Source organism: Perognathus longimembris, chromosome 28 (assembly GCF_023159225.1).
Source record: "Perognathus longimembris pacificus isolate PPM17 chromosome 28, ASM2315922v1, whole genome shotgun sequence".
NCBI lineage: Eukaryota > Metazoa > Chordata > Mammalia > Rodentia > Heteromyidae > Perognathus > Perognathus longimembris.
The window spans coordinates 103,765,003-103,782,580 of NC_063188.1; the positions used below are offsets into that span (position 1 = coordinate 103,765,003).

At 38.7% G+C, this 17,578-nt stretch overlaps 1 protein-coding gene across 12 annotated transcripts in view; it reads right to left on the reverse strand.

The window, feature by feature from the left end:
* Positions 1–1,606: 1,606 nt before the first annotated feature.
* The window catches only part of Reps2 (RALBP1 associated Eps domain containing 2), a 173,447-nt gene continuing 157,475 nt past the window's right edge, over positions 1,607–17,578 (reverse strand). For all 12 annotated transcript variants that reach the window (XM_048336897.1, XM_048336895.1, XM_048336894.1 and 9 more), the window contains 4 exons: positions 15,746–15,829; positions 14,480–14,625; positions 11,143–11,248; positions 1,607–7,178 (listed from right to left, as the gene is read on the reverse strand). In XM_048336897.1, the coding sequence (XP_048192854.1) occupies positions 7,110–7,178; positions 11,143–11,248; positions 14,480–14,625; positions 15,746–15,829 (405 nt within the window). In that variant the 3' untranslated portion in view covers positions 1,607–7,109. The remainder of the gene's footprint in view (positions 7,179–11,142; positions 11,249–14,479; positions 14,626–15,745; positions 15,830–17,578) is intronic.

Genomic DNA, 17,578 nt, shown 5'->3' on the forward strand with positions numbered 1-17,578 from the left:
GGGAGGGAATAATGAAATATTTCAACATCATTTCTATACTAGTTTTGTACGGTGGCCTTCTTAACAAAAAGAGAGCCCTGTACCTCTCAATCATCTCATCTCAGTACCCCTAAAATATCCTCCAATAAAGAACTGAGGATGGAAAACATCCCATGTCTCCCTATTGGATTCATGTCTACAAAAGCTTAATCTCTTGTGTCCAGGGCTTTGATCCTTTGTCCAAACACATACCAAATTATGTATTTAACATATCTAACAGAGTTGGTCTTAATTAGAAACATTAGTTTGCAGTCTGTAGCAAGGCATTTCCTTTCTAGGGAGTAGGAAAAAAAATTGGGGGAACACAAATCACTCTTTGAAACAAATGATATAATCAACTTTATGTATTTGTTTTTAAGTTTCAAAAATAGCTTTAATCTGAAGGCTTATGTCTTCTAAATATCTTCATTCCGTTGGACTATTCTAATACATCATAGCACTTATCCAACTTTACACTTCAACTCATCAGTATGTCTCAGCCCTAGTAGGCTATGAGCTCCTGGAACAAAGGGGTCTTGTCATCATGGTTGAATCTCCAGCTGTTAAGCACTGGGTTACATAATAGGGACACAGTAAATACCTATGAGATGCAGGTCAAATGACAAAATGAACTCATGGACAGTATGTTCGAATTTTAGTCTCTATGACAAATATCTTGCATAAACAACTTAAGAAAGGAGAAACCTGTATATTTGGCTCGCTGTTTCGGAGATTTGGGTCCATCATGATAAAAGGGACACAGAAGAGTAGCATGCATAATGATGGCCAGGAAGCAGAGAAGAAGCCAGAGACAGGGGCCTACTTTGTTTAGCTAGGCACCACCTCGTAATGTTTCTAGAACCTCCTAAGATAGCATCATCAGCCGGAAATCAATCATTTAATGCATGAGACCTTTGGGAGAACATTTCATATATAAATCATAATAGATGGACATTGTTACACAGCGGAAAAATCTATCCAATAGGAGACTGGAGTCTCCTAAAATTACACAAATTTTAGAGGTAAGAAACCATAACTGGGACATAAGATTCCTCCGTTAGAACTTTTGTGACAATTGTTCCCAATCCTTATCATCCCCACACTAACTAAGGACACTATGATGGGGACAGTCTTGTTTTGTTTTGTTTTTAGTGTTTTCTTTTGATACATGGTCTCATTATGTAGCCCAGAGGATCCTTGAACTCATTATGTAGCCCAAGCTGGCCTCAAATTAACCCTATTGCCTCAGCTTCCTGAAAGCCGAGATTATAGACTTATACCACCATACCTACTTTGGGAATATTTTTAATAAAACACATAACCTGGCTCCACATCAACCCACATTTTCAATGTAATGGACCTTTAAAGTTCACAATGAGTTATCTATGATATCCCATGACTGGCAAGTGTTTACTGTGTACAGATATTGAAGAACCTAACTCAGATCATCACAAGGTGAAAAATAAACAAATCTTAGACTTTGACTTCATTGGATAGAACCTCAATTCCTTTTCACGTCACTTGCATTAACTGCACAAAAAAAAACCGAGTATAAACCACAAAATATTGACTCCAAGACACCATAAAAGCCACTTAGGTAACTTAGGTTTATTTTTAACACAGCACCTCAGTTTCACATCATGTACATTTTTCCAAGTTGGAGATTCTTATCTTACTGTTCTTCACAGATTTTTCAACAAGTGTGAAACAGAGGCAGGAAAATTAACTTGAGTCTACAAATCACAATTCAAATATAGGACAGTCTCAGGATTTATTTAGGTTTAAGGTAAATATGCATAATGTTCCTAATGCTTAATAAATGAATGAGACTCTGGCTGAGTAAAATATTAACACAACTTCTTAGTACATTATCATGAAAAGACAGAAGGCATCAAATATATACTTTGCTGTTACAATTTTTACTGTCCCATGTACCTGTTGTGAAAAAATATAATATACATTTTTACTATCAAGGTTAAAATAGACAGCTCATTATCACTTTTGGCCAATACTTATGAAGACTAAAATGGCTCTTTTTGTCTCTGGCTCACTTAAGTAGCATATTTGAGCCAAAAAGAATGGCAGTGCTAAAGAAGAGGATATGCTTGGCTCCCAAGCTGGGTGCATTTGAAGCTGTCACGTAAGTCAACAATAAAAATAACACACTTCGTTGATCAAAGCTGCATGCAATTGGGTTATTGTGTTCAGTCTCAGGGCAGAGCTCCCTAAAGGAGCTTTAGGATCTTAGGCTACTATCCCAAAGAGTTAGATGGAACTGGCACCTGAAGGTCTCCTTACTGTAGATTCTAAATTCCAGGTTCAGTCCTATTGAAGTATGCTATTCTCTGATCTTCAGAGTCATATACCTACTTTATTCAACCTCCTACAGCCAGGGAATTAGCTTGAAACAAGATAGGACAGTCCACAAGGTGTCAAAAATAAGCATTCTCCAATTGTTGAGGGCAAAGCTAAGCTTCTGTAACCAGAGCAAGGCCTATCCACTGAGCCCCTGCCTGCAGTGCTTCCTAGAGAGGGTTCCTTTACCGTCATTTAGTGTTTACTAAATTCAGAAAACAATCACACTTCCCTAAAAGTCACTGTAGACCTGCGCCATCTTGCTTGCACTAACAAAATGTCTGCCTCGCGCCATACTTGCATGACAGCTTTTCAAAGTCTGTTTCGGGGCTAGGCAGCAGCTCTTAGAATCTGTCTGCATTGCTTTCAGAGTCTGGCCCTCCATGGCTGCTGCTCCTGGGAGATCCACACAACTAGATGCATTTCTCATCACAAACAAGGCAGGGTGGCCCACAGAGTACTCCTCATCCAAATCGCCACCAGTGACTAATCTGTCAGTGTTGGTGGGCAGCCTCCCTTGCCTGTGCTGAAAGAAAAGCCAGATATGTGGGCTGAAGATGCTACAAACCCAGATCCTCACTTCTTACTAGGAACCTGGACAACACTGCAAAATGATGCAAAAATCCATAACAAAGCACCCATAACTAAAGTCTAAATTCAGCTGGTCCTTTCAACTCTGAATTTTTAAAGCGCACACTTTAAACAAGCAAACTAGTTAAGAGAAATCAAAATCAAAATCACTAGTGTTCTACTTAATTAAATGGGAAGGAAGGAAGACCTCCTTAACCATGATGATTTTGTTCACATTCATAATGTTCCAACCACAAGATAATGGGCCTACTTGTCAGTAACATGGAAGGATCTGGTTATTACAATATCTTGAGTTCCTTTTTAAATAAATGTATTTTTAAAACACATCTCCTTGATGATAAGAAGATGTGACTGTAGTTTGTGTTGAACAAATGGTTTTAATTCTAAGGTGTTAATAATGTAACTGAGTTCTCCCCAATTATTGCTTAGAAGAAGACATGTACAAATGTCTTTCAAGAAATACATCAATTCCAGACAGCTTATCAACTGTCTACTTACAAATCCCTTATTATCATGACTGTGAAGTCATTCAAGACACAGACTATAAAATTAAGTCACATCTAAATATAAAAAGGTTTGTGATAGTTCAGTTATTGGTTTAAAAAATTCAACATATGTTAAAATTAAACATTTGCAACCAAAGCTATATTGAATAAAAGCTATAACTTACTACATATTGAGTTCATTTCAATCACAGTAGTCTTTAAAACAAACTCCCATAAGGAATACGGGAATGGAATCTGTTCAAAGACACAGCTGTCAAAGGTGCTGCCAAGAAATTAAGAGTAACTTATTGCATCATGATAAGTAAAGTGTTCAGGAAGAAATCATTTAGTAATATTCTTTTCCTTAAGATTTTATTATTTTACTCCACTCCAAGGGAAATGTCTGCATCTAAATATCTTTAAAACATGTCTTCATATTTAAAGACTAATAAAGTCAACAAAACTCAATAGTAAAATTTTTTTTTACAAACCTAATCTAATATTAGTTTTGGTAGAAGGAACCAGGCTGACATCCCAACACCAAGAATTCTTAGGCCAGGAACTCCTAATTCTTGGGATCTTGCTTTCCCCACATGCAAATGATAGGAGAGGAGCACAGCCAAGCTGGGCTCTGACATTTCAAAGGGTTAAGAAGATAGCCACGCCTTCCAGCGAAGCTGACTCCTCTCCCAATTAGTCTCCAAGCACTAGTCTAATATCTGTAGAGTAATTAGATCCTTTCAACTAAGGCAATAATCTGCCTTGATTATGACATAACACATCCATCCCAGGTATCTACTATTTGGTTTTGCTTCATGTCTGCAAATAGAAAGTGGCCAAGAGCAGTATGCCACATACAAGAGACGCTGAAGGTAAGACTGGACTATATTGTAAACGTGTGAAGAATATAACAATGAAATAATAAAATTCCTCCCTGTATACTAATGTAAGTTAGTGCGAAAGAGAAGTGAGGAGGGAAGGAAGGGAGAGAAACCAAAGGATCTTTAAAGCCCAATGTTACCTCTTATTCTGCTTTCATCTGGGGGACTCGAGGATCCAAATGGAGAAAGACCACTACATAACAAAGTAATTAAACCCCCATGAGTGGGGACAGTAATAACCCTCCTATCAATAGATTTCTGCCTAATAAGCAAGTCTAATCTTGGAGCGGTTTATCAGAGGTAAAATGGTGATTTCAATGCACCAGCCTTCTAAAAAATCACATGCAAAGCTCAGAGAAACATTATCAGGTATTATAACCCTAAATTAAAAGTGCACATCCAGAAGAAAACAGAAATAGAGGATGAGTACTAGAGTAAGGTAACCATAGTTGCAATGTGTATGTGTTTCTCAGTATATACACACAAATATCTCATTCTTGTAAAAATATCTACTTGGAAGCAACTAATAAACTGGACAACATTAGGGCCAACTAAGAATGCTAGGCATATGTATTATTGATGTGTTCTTGAATGCAATGCCTATCTTAAATACTGGCGATGAGAAGACAATGGGGCTAGGTATTATAGCACTTGAATGTATGCTGTGTAGCCAAGACCGCATGCACACAACATTTTTGGTGAGACTATAAAACTTGGAGGGCTTTGTCCATGGCAAGATTTTTCCTTCAATGCAAAGGAAGAAGCCAACTAAACAAAACTCCAACCTCCTAACTTGGCTCACTCTATAATTGACTGCACAGGGGAAACAACATGTTAATATTTTTTAAATGCATAGTATAGGCTAACATTCCTTAGGTCATATGTCTGGTTGGTAGATATGAAGTGCTCTCCTGAGTAAGTGCACACATACTGGAAGATTCTGTGCATATGTTAGTCTTTCCTGGCTCGAATGTACCAAATGCAAAACATGCTGTACAACATCTGCAATATAAACACTGGTGATTTTAAAAAATAGTCGCAGCCCCTAGATCTCAGCAAAAGGAAAACTAGCTTACCTAAAACTATACTGACCCATTCACAATCTCAGTAAGGGTTTAAATTTACTCCTATTCTTTCTCTACAACAACATAAAAGGCAGCCAAAGAAGAAAAGGAAAGGAAATAAAGAAGGTTCATATTTCATGACTTTCAAAATCAGATCAGTTGAAAACCTTAAATATGCATGGAAGAGATTCAACAATTTGTTTTTCTTTGGAAAAATGTCATCTGTTTGAGCCTTTTCTTCTGCTGTTCAGCTATTGATAAAACTTGCCAATGGAACAAGGAAGCATTAAATAAATGTCTGCTTTTTCCAAAATTTCTCAGTTCTTATCAATAGCTTAATCTCACATATTACAAAACCATTCAAAAGCATTTCACAAAGGGCTCTAAGTATCCTCCATCCCACTATGCAAAGAATAGGTAAATTGGTAAAAATGCACCAAAGTCAGTTTGTCTTGCTGTTAGCCTCATCAGTGCAATGTTAAATCTGGCATGCGAGATGAGGCTTAGTGACCCATAAGTCTGTAACCTGGTAGAGTCAGTCAATGCCCATTTTCAGCTTGGGCTTTCAAAAGCAGCAGCAGCTACTTAAATTTCTATAGGATCCTAGATTCTGCATTTGGAACTTGCTTTACATCACCTACACCAGTTAGGTGAGCTCCTGTGAACTGTATATAAGCCATTACTTCCCAAGGGTACTCTTCACAAAGAACAAAATAGTCATAAAGCTAATGTGAGGACCACTTGCCTTCACTGTTTCTGCATACCCAAAAGATACATAATCTAGGATACGATAAAGATGAAAATAACTTGGCAACCATTTCCTTTTTCTTCCTAGTCTGGATTCCTGGGTTCAAACAACAAATATTTATCAACCCATCTTTTCATATTGATGGATGATTTGCCAACTCATGCATGTATAAGTATGCTATCCCATGCAAGATAAAAGTAGAGATATCTCAAGTGTTTATTTAATTTGATCAGATGAGGCAGTTAAGATAGATTGCTCTTGCCCAAAATTTAGATGAAAGGACTAAGTTTTCTGGGTTGATGGCTTCGATTGGCCAAGTTAAATAGCTTATTGCCAAAATCTCTACTTCACAGAGGTGTAAAGATCCAATAAGTCTTTGACATTCACTACGGAACACTAGTCATGTATTATTTATAGCTAGATATGAGATCAAAATGGCACTGGAGTAGCAATTTTTGGCATGTCGTGGTGGAGGGCACCACGCCAGTCTAAATTTGATGCTTTCATTTTCTTTTAGTTTTTGTTTCGGTTTTCATGCCAAAGACTATCCAGTTGGAATCCCAATTATTCAGGAAACCAACCTATTGTATGTGATATACATACAAAAATAAAACAAGCATCCTGAAGGTACTTGGTTATAAGGTTTTGTAAAAATCATAAATTCTTTAAATAAATAATGCTCTAAATTATTTGCCAGAAGACTGATTATTGGTAAGGAGCAGCATCCAATACTTTGAGAAAGCACTGAAGAATGGGAACGAAAGTCCACTGACAATTACAATTTTAAGTGTGATAATTCGTATTTGTTCCACCACAGTAAGATGTATAAGAGAAAGGTGATACAGATTTTGTTATGTTGCTTACAACTAATGACACAGTCTGACATCTATGATGAGTAGCTGGCTCAAACATTCAAAAGAAATATCTTGGCAGACAAGGTCACGTGCTGTTACTTGAACATTGGGGGTCACAACACAGTGACTGGACGAAGTTGTTCCAATTGGTTTTCCAATGCAATCCGTTCTTGATGAACTTCCTGAGTTGCACAAAACAGGGAGAAGAAAAACAATAAAGCAAGGACGTCATTTCTTGGGTTCATTCCTAGTTCATTTAGATATTCAAAGGAAACTTATCATTGGACCCACAAACATTTAATACTGTACATCTCAAGAGCATGTGGATTGGAAGATATTGTGGTCAAAGCTGGTAATGAGACCAGAGGGCTTCACAATTTGTAATTTATGAATTCCTTTTTGAAGATGATGAAATTGATCAAATATCCTCCATAACTCAACCTTAGTCTTGCCCTATTTTAACAGGATTCACAGCTAGCAGAGAATAACATTAAAAATTAAAAGGCAGGCCAAGAATTAGTGGCTCCCACCTATAACCCTAGCTACTCAGGAGGCTGAGATCTGAGAATTGTGATTTGGAGCCAACATGGGAGGACAAATTTGTGAGACTCTTAGGTCCAATTTACCAGGAAAAAATCCTGAATCGGAGACATGACTCAAGTGGTAGAACACTAGCCATGAGCAAAAAAAGCTGAGTGTGTAGACAAGGCTTTGAGTTCAAGTCCCAGTAAAATAATAAAAACAAATGGGGGGGGGAGACAGATTGGTGGAGGCAAAAGTAAACTCCAAAAACTGAATGGAGGGCTGGGAATATGGCCTAGTGGCAAGAGCGCTTGCCTCCTACACATGAAGCTCTCGGTTCGATTCCCCAGCGCCACATATATGGAAAACAGCCAGAAGGGGCACTGTGGCTCAGGTGGCAGAGTGCTAGCCTTGAGCGGGAAGAAGCCAGGGACGGTACTCAGGCCCTGGGTCCAAGGCCCAGGACTGGCCAAAAAAAAAAAAAAAAAAACTGAATGGAAAGCCACTGGGACTAAATTTCCAGTCACAATTTCTGGTTTTGTATCCAATACCACATCCTTCCACCAAAGTCCTGTCGAGGCGCCTGTACATGGTTTAACGTGTAACCTCTGGAGAAAGACAGAAGAGAGGGGTCACCAGTTTGCTATTTGATAAATCAAACTTTCAGGCCTAAAATACATTTTTGCAGAGATAAAAGAGATGCATAAAAACATCCTTGGGACTCCTCTTTAATCCCCTCTCCAAATGGAGAATCACTGCTACTTTTTTTTCACAGCTTTCCTTTCACTTCCAAATAAACTCTCATTTTATTCAGAAAAAAATATCCTTAAGTACAATTAGTCTAGGTGAGAAAAGAATTCTCTATAAAGGTTCGATACTGAGCTACTCCAGAAGAATCAACACACTGGCAGTCAGTAGTCAGACAACACAACATGCTTATTCATTTGCACTTCTATCAATTCATCAAATTGCCTTAAGATCTATCTGTTATGAGCCAGATACTTCCCTAGCTGTAACAGTATCTGCATAGAACAAGGCCCCCATAGGGCTTATATTCAAATATATGAAGGAAGGCAATAAAATGAATGAGCAAAATACTTTCAGGAGGAAATGAGTGATATAATTGTATAACAGATAGTAAATGTGGAAGAAGGCAAAGAGGGTGACCAGAAAGACTTCTCAGAGGATGTTATTTGAGCAGAAACTTGAAGGAATTGAGAGGAATTATATAAAGACATGGGGAAGGATGTACAAATGAAATCAAATGGCAACTGAAAAGGCCTTGGGGGACAAAATGGTTTGGGTGAGTTTGAAGAACAAAATGCTCCATGTTACCAGAGCAGAGGGAACAAGGAACATACTGGCAAGAGGTGAAGCCAGAGACTTAAGGAGAAGCCATATCTCGTAGGACCATGGCAGTGGAAGTGATGCAGACTGCATTCCAAGTGTTGAGGGATAGCACTGAAGGTTTTTGTTAGAGCCTGGATCTGGAATATCCCCCAAGGACTTCTGTCTTGAAAGCTTGGCCCTCAGCTGATGGGGTTATTGGGAGGTGGTAGAAACTTTAGAAGGTGGGGCCTAAGTGAAGGAAGTTAGGTCACTAGGGGCATGCTCTCATGGTGATTCTGGCACCTTCCTGTCTTTCTTGAATTCCTGGCCACCATGAATCTATAACTTATAAGTCTTGCTGATGAAGTTAAAATGGTCAGGAAGGAAAATCTGCAGATTCCTCTGATTTGATCTTTAAAAAAATGGGTAACTGGTAGTGGTAATAATTGAGAACAAGAAAAGTATATAAGAAATGGACTGTCTGAGGAGAGGGTTGAAAATCTGAGACATATATTACTATATAAAGATTAAAAATGTATAAGAAATTCTACATTCTATCTAGAGCTCAGAAGAAGGAGTAGCAGGACTTGAGACATAAATTCAAGTTTAACTAGCCTATAGATGATCTTCAAAGCCATGAAACTATATAACTTCATATAACTCTATATAACACCATAGATACAGTACAGAGTCTTCAGGTAGAGATGGAGATCTCAATCCAAGCACTGTAATACATGCCTGTAATCTCAGAATTTGGAAGGTTAAAGCAGGAGGATCCAAGTTTTACAGGAGACTAGGCTACATAGGGACATCCTGTCTCAAAAACAAAACAATAAAAACAGTGATTTCAGAGCCAAACATCTCCATTTATATAGATGCTTTTGAAAATTCAGATATTAAAAAAAAGAAAATGCAGATGTTAAAACAAGCCCTTTGGGTTGGAATAAAAGAAGCTTGTGAATGGAAGAGAGAAATGCCACACTGAGGGGAGAGGGGGAAAGGCCATTGGTGAAGAAGGAGACAGTGAATGAAAACAATTCTGAAAAAGCTGCGTTGTGAAGAGGACAAGAGAAATGGAACACTAACTTGTCAAGGAAAATGGATAATATTGGAACATGTTTATGTTTCAATAGAGAATTATCCAGCAGAGAATCATGTCTCACCAAAAAAAAATGTGCTTAGGTGCTAACCCCTAGTACCTGTACATATGACTTATATGCAAATAGGATCTTTGCAAATATAATCAAGATGAGCTCATTCTAGATTAGGATAGGCCCAATGATTGGTGTCCTTAGAAGGGTGTAATAAGAATAGGAATTTGGCGGCGGCAGTGGCTCATACCTCAAGAGGCTCACTACGCAGGAGGCTGAGATCTGAGGATCATGGTTTAAAGCCATCCCAGGCAGGAAAGTCCATGAGACTCTTATCTCCAATTAACCACCAGAAAACCAGAAGTGGCGCTATGGCTCAAGTGGTAGAGCACTAGCCTTGAGCTGAAGAGCTCAGGGACAGTGCCCAGGCCCAGAGTTCAAGCCCCACAATGGACCAAAAAATAAATAAAGAAAATAAGAGTTTGGGCACAGATACAGAAAAGCATAGGCAGTAGAGGCAGGGAATGGAATTCTGTGTCTGCTGGCCAAGAAATGCCAAATGCCAAAGATAGCAAGAAACTACCAGAAGTAGAGGTAAGAAAGGAGTTTCCCTCACACCCTTTTGAAGAGAGCATGGTTCTATCAACTAGTTGATTCCATATTTCTAGTCTCAAAGCTATGAGAGAACAAATTTCAGGGCTTTTCAGCCATCTAAGTTGTAGTACTTTGTTATAGACACTCTAGGAATCTAGTACAGAAGAGATAATGATAGAAACAGATGATAAGGACAGGGCTAATACCCTTGAGAAAGTGAAATGGAACCATTTCTAAGTCCCCAGGGAGGGATTTCCCTTTGCTAGAACCTATGCCATCTTCTTCCACAGAAATAAGTCTAGCATCTTTCAGAAAAGAACTCAGTAACTAAGAACTTGCTCAGAAGCTCTGGACAACAAAGTACATTTCAGGTTTTGTAATAGACATGGTTTCATTCTAACTCACAACACACAGCTTGCATATTGGAGTCACTAGTCTTTCTCTAAACATCCAGAAACCAACATATGGGATTTAATCACTAATTCTCCACTTTCCAAGGAGGGTTCCAGAACAAAGGCAACTCTAACCAAAAGGAATGGGCAGCCAATGGACAAAAGCCTAGTTACGCAGGGAAAGGCCTGGTAACCCAAATCTAGGATGTATCCCTTACCTTGAGTTGCTGTTGGAGCTCACTGTTTAACCGGGCCAGGACTGCATTTGCCTCTTTGTTTTTACGGATAGCCGTTTGAATTGCCTTCTTCTGCTTGGAAGACTGCCTATAGGAAAGTACAAATATTTCATTGAAAAGGGACTTAGGAGGGCAGGCACATACCAAATTTGTCGAGATGAATTATTTACACCTGAAGTAATTCTCATTTTATAACTTGAATAAAAGCTGTGAATTGGGCCTATTCAAACATTTGTGTTCCATTTATTCTAAGACATTTTAATAAGCATTTCTTCTGACAAACCTTATTAACTGAATGCCCTTTTGCATACGCATTAGTGACATTTAAAAGACCTGCAGGTGGCCTCTGTGGACAAGTGTGAAGGAAAAGAACAGAACATTCTCTTTAGCAAAAACTCTACATTAATTTGGCAAGATTGCCTAATATCCCCTTATTTCTATATTACTGAGAATAAATGAAAGGAAGACAGAGACATATACCGGTCTCAACACATATCTGCAGCATTTGAGAACAACACAATATTTTAATACTGAATTTCTGGACTAAGTCAATGGTAAATTCATAGAACCAGTGTAAGTAATGTAACCATGCACTCTGCTTGCCACTACAGTCACTGCTTCCGCCATGTGATCATCACTCTTAGCACTCTTTCTTTTTCAAAACTGTCCTTGGTTACAATGCTAAAATATGGTTACCATAGGTATAACTTACAATTTCTTTTTTTTTATAAGGTAGTGAGTACATTTCTTGCCTTATTTGTTACACCTTCATTTTGCTTTCCTTCCCTAGTTCAGGTAAGCATATATACAATATCCAGTGTACCAAATTCATATACAGCAATCATGTAGGGTATGCCAAAGGAAATGCACCTAGAACCTACAATTTCTTATCCCATAGCAAGAAATACTGAATTTTAGAACAAACAAGAAGGTAATTTGTGTTCTCATGTAAAAAAAAATATTTGAAATCACCAGGCCAGAGAAACTGAACTAAAACAATCTGTGACCATTGAACAGAAAATATTGGCTGAGAATATATATTATGCTAGTTACTATGCTGATTTATAAAAGGTATCATCTACAATAAGTTCATTGCTATTTTTTTCATACAAAAAAAAAGGCAAGGGAGAGGTATCAAAGTCATCTTTTCAAAAATATAGATTAGGGCTGGGTGCTGGTGGCCCATGTATATCCAGAGGCCTGAGGATCATGGTTAGAAAGTAGTCCAAGCAGAAAAGCCTGCAAGATTCTGACCTTCCAATTAACCAGCAAAAGGCAGAAGTGGAAGTGTGGTTCAAGTGTTAGAGGTCTGGCTTTGAGAGAAAAGAAACCAAGAGAGCCTGCAGGATCCTAAATTTAAGTCCAAAGTACAAGCACACAAAAATGTATGTGTGTGTGTGTTATGTGTGTTCTATGTTTTATATATATATATATATATGTTATATGTATATGTTATATATTCTATTAATATATTATTTCCCTAGTTCTGGGACAAGATGGAGTAGCTTTTCAGGAGGGGATTTATTTGTTTTGGCTCATAGTTTCTTTTTTTTTTTTTTTTTTGGCCAGTCATGGGCTTGGACTCAGGGCCTGAGCACTGTCCCTGGCTTCTTTTTGCTCAAGGCTAGCACTCTGCCACTTGAGCCACAGCGCCACTTCTGGCCATTTTCTGCATATGTGGTGCTGGGGAATTGAACCCAGGGCCTCATGTATATAAGGCAAGCACTCTTGCCACTAGGCCATATCCCCAGCCCAGGTTCATAGTTTCAGAGGCTCAAAAATCATTGCAGGGAGTATGTGGTGAAGGAAAGTTGCTCACCTCATGGCATACTAGAAGTAGAAAGTAAGAGAAAGGCACCAGGGACAAGATACATCCTTCAAAAGCTCATCCCCAATGACCTATTTCCTCCATGGAAGGAAATAGACCATTTCAAAAGCCAATCAGCTGGGGGACCAGTTGATACATTTCTCTATTCTTTATACTAAGTACACTGAAAATTCTGTAAATAATACACAAAATAGAGAGAAATGTGTCCACTGTATTTTGACTTTAGAAGGCTCATAATGAAGGCCTGGTTCCCAGATGATTAAGTTTTGCGACAATGAAATCAGAGAAAAATGATGTGCATCACTAATGAGTTATATCCTTCACAATCATGTGTTTTCTCTCCTTTTCTTGTTTGCCTCCTACTATGGCTTGAAACATGAATGTGCTGGCAATTGGTTGCCTTCAACCATATGAATAAGTGCATCCACCCCCTCAATGGGCTTAAGAACAGGAAGACAGTAGGTACCTGTCTTCTTGAACACAGGAAGCTTCTGGATTAATCGCCAGTTCACACATATAAGAAAGAAATCTACCTGCATACTATTTGAGCCACTGTTTTTTCTTTTCTGTTCCCATACCAGAATCAATACTTTAAAGAATATAAATCGAGGGCTGGGAATGTGACCTAGTGGTAAAAGTGCTCCCCTCGTATACATGAAGCCCTCGGTTCAATTCCTCAGCACCACATATATAGAAAAAGCCAGAAGGGGCGTTGTGGCTCAAGTGGCAGAGTGCTAGCCTTGAGCAAAAAGAAGCCAGGGACAGTGCTCAGGCCCTGAGTCCAAGCCCCAGGACTGGCAGAAAACAAAACAAAACAAGAAGTATAAACTGAGTTCTCAATGAGAAAAACTTTAGCTTTACCTTAAACCTCCTTTCTTCTTAGGGAATTCTAAGTAGCTTCCTAGAACTACTTAGAAGTGGGAAATTTTCCTCAGGGATGCCAGTCATCAATCCCACAAATATACCAATATCACAAATCAAGAGGAGAAAGGGGGAAAAAAATCAGCCATGTACTGGTGGCTCACACTTGTAATCCTAGTTACCTAGGAGGCTGAGATCTGAGGATCGCAGTTCAAAGCCAGTCCAGGCAAGAAAGACTATAAGGCTCTTCTCTCCAATTAACCAGCAAAAAGCTAGAAGTGGAGTGATGGCTTGAAGCACTAGCCTTGAACAAAAAAGTTCAGGGCCAGCACCCAGGCTCTGAGTTTAAGGCCTCAGTACAAACAATGGATGTCTGATGGTATCAGAGCTTAATTCTCTCCCAAAATGTTGGTTGAGAAAGAACTATAGAGTAACTTTGGATGTCTTCTGTGAAACTTAGCCATTACTGCCTAGGACTTGACTTCCCCTTTGACTGAGAGCCTTTGATCCTTTCAGAGAGATGAGTAACACTACCATAACCCTTCCATGGGTGTGGGTGAATTTGTGTGTCAGATATGTGTAGGTGTAAGAGGAAGTTTCACCTTGCTCTTATTTATTGGATATACTTACTTTTGAACTGTAGGATGGGGCTTCATGGTTGTTACAGGAGCTGGCCCACCTACAGCGGTGGAAGGCTCTTGACTTTCTGTAGATTGGTTTTCAGGCCTGAATTTCCTACGAATAGGCTTTGAGGGAGGCTGAGAATATGGCACATCCTATGAAGCAAAAATAAAACAAAAATGTAAAAGTCCAACGTTAACATTTTAAATGTTCCTTCCATCCAGCATGCCAATTGCTATGTTCCTCTAGCTTTGTCCCCAAGATGAGAAGACTGCTCTATCCAAACTCTACACCAAAAGATCTGTGTCTCATACTTGGCTCAGCAAGAATTGGAAGGATGCAGATATCAGATTCCAGAAACCAGTCAGCCTGTCTGCCTTTCTTTTCTTAAAAATAAATAAGTAAATAAAAGCTTGCCTCTTTTGTCACCAAGGAAGGAACACAGAAATCAAATTCCAGTAGCCTTTCCTTTTGTCTTTCATTTTCTTAATGTTGTAAGTAATCTGTTATTTCTTGTATTTTAACTCTACAAAGATCCCATCCATCTAACAGTACCTGAGGACCAATCTGCACTGCCCTCACTTTGGGAAATGAGTCTGAAGTTGGTAATGGCCTTAGTCATACACTTATCATTCTTTTACTCCCTGTTTCTATATGAAGGCCAACAAAAGAGCCACCATGCATTCAGGGACAAAATTGACCTGCTTCCTTGGAAGATCTTGTCTCACTTAAGCTCCTGAGCCCAAGGCATGTATATATATATATGGGCTTTGGTTAAAAGCATCTGTCCACCAGCACCAGTGGCTCATGCATATAACCCTAGCTACTTGGGAGGCTGAGATCTGAGGATCATGGTTTGAAGCCAGTCCAGGCAGGAAAGTCTAAGTGACTCTTATCTCTGATTAACCACTAGAAAACCAGAAGTAGCACTGTGGCTCAAAGTGGTAGAGTGGTGGCCTTGAGCAAAAAACTCAGGGACAGCTCCCAGGCCGCACAACCAACCCAAAAGAAGCATCTATTCCTTTCCACACTGCTTTTTGATCTTGCCAAAGACAAAACTGCCATAATCAAGTAAAGAATACAGCCCAACAGTGACATCAAGTATTATGCCCAAGAAACATCAGGATCCTAATCTTCATAAAGAAACCCACATGTTGGGAAATGTGAGTCATTTATCTTCAGGGGAAATCTTAAAATGGTAGATCTGCTAACAGAGGCAAAAAGCCCAGGAGTGGGCTCATAGTGCAGAAGATGGCATCCTCATGCCAGTCTTACCTTCTTTGCTGGACTACCCTCTGCAGCCTGGGAAGGAGTTCTGTTCATCTGTGTAAGTAACTCAGCATCGGACACTTGTTCAGACTGAAGCAAAAGATCCAAGAGATGATATAAATGCCAAAACAAATCAACAATCATATGCAACAAAGAGCACTTAAGAAAACAGGCATGCCGGGAAAACTGATGGAAACCAAGTTGCAGCCAAGCCTGGTAAAGTCAAATGGTGTTGGAGGAAGACTTTGTGTAGAACTTGCTATTCCCTTCTACTCCTCCTTCCATTGTCATTTAACCTTAAAAAAGGAATCATGGGGGCACATGCCTTCATCTCAATTACTCTGTAGGAGATCATGTGGTTTGAAGACAGATTAAGGCCAAAAGTTAGGGATAGAACCACCACCCTCCACCTCAACAAACAAACCAAGGTGCAGTGGAACATGTCTCCTATCCCAGCCAGACAGGAAAAACATGGACCAAAGTCAGCTCAGGCAAAAAAAAAAACCCTCACAAGACTTAATATGAAAAATAACTAAAGCAAAAAAAGAGGGGGAATAGAGATATAGTTTATAGTTCAAATAGTTCAGTGCCCACATAACAAACACCCCTGAGTTCAAGTTCCAATACCAACACAGGAAAAAAAAAGGAATCAAGAGAACAACTTCTGTATTTGGATATATATATTTCTTTATAACTAATACTTGACAAATTTAAGCTATAAAAACAACAGGAAAAATAGGTTAGAAGTTAACACTGCCACTGGATTGTTCTATTTTCATGCAAGCAAATAAAGTACTTTGATAATATTCATGCTCCCTTACCCTCTTTCTCTACCTCTTCCTGCTGACATCCATTCCTTACCAAGGGGTTTTATCATGGCATTTCAGATGTGCATATATTACATTTTGATCAGAATAACCCTCTCTATTGCTTCTTCTTTCCCAATTTCTGCCCCCCCAACCAGTTACTGAGTGACAGCTTTCACTAAGATGCCGAGATGCCACATGCCATCTTCATACATAATCACGGTATATTTTGATATTATTTGTCCTCCATCATTCTCTTTCTATCTTCTCCCTCCCTTCCAGCCCCCCAAACAGTCCCAAAATTGTTTTAAGAAGTGGGGAGAATTAGGAAGAATAATATTCTGTCATTTTCAGGGAAATGGATGGACCTGGAAAAAATTATGTTGAGTGAAGTAAGTCAGAGTCAGAGACAAAGGGCACATGTTGTTCTTTCATTTGTAGAAGCTAGATCTAAAAATATAAAAATATATGAAATCACATATAGGATCATATACATGTAATACATGAACAAAGTGAACTAAAGTATGATATGTGCAGAGGTGGATTTCCATAGTATAATTCTTTTGAAAAAATTAACAGATAATTTCACAACGTGAATATGAAGAAATTGAAATATGGCTGCTCTGAGGGGGTTGGGAGAGGAGGAAAGATGAAGGAGAAAGGAATGATAGGCAAATGTAGTCACAATGCTTACTGTATGCACATGAAAATGGAACTAGGAAACTTGAAGGGACTGACAGGATTCGGATGGATGGGAGAGTGGGAGGAGAATAATGGAAGGAGTAACATCAAGATGCATTTATACTCATATGCTGACATTGAAATCCCTGTGTACAACTATTTCGCAACAATTTTAAATGATTTTAAAAGTAAATTTAAAATAGAATAAAAAAATATTTTTAAAAATTGGGAAAGGGGATCAGCGAAAATGATAGAAGGAAAAATGTGATCAGGGTGCACTGTATACATATATGGAAATATTACAACAAAACTCCCTTGTGAGACTAATATATGCTAATAATAATTCAAAATA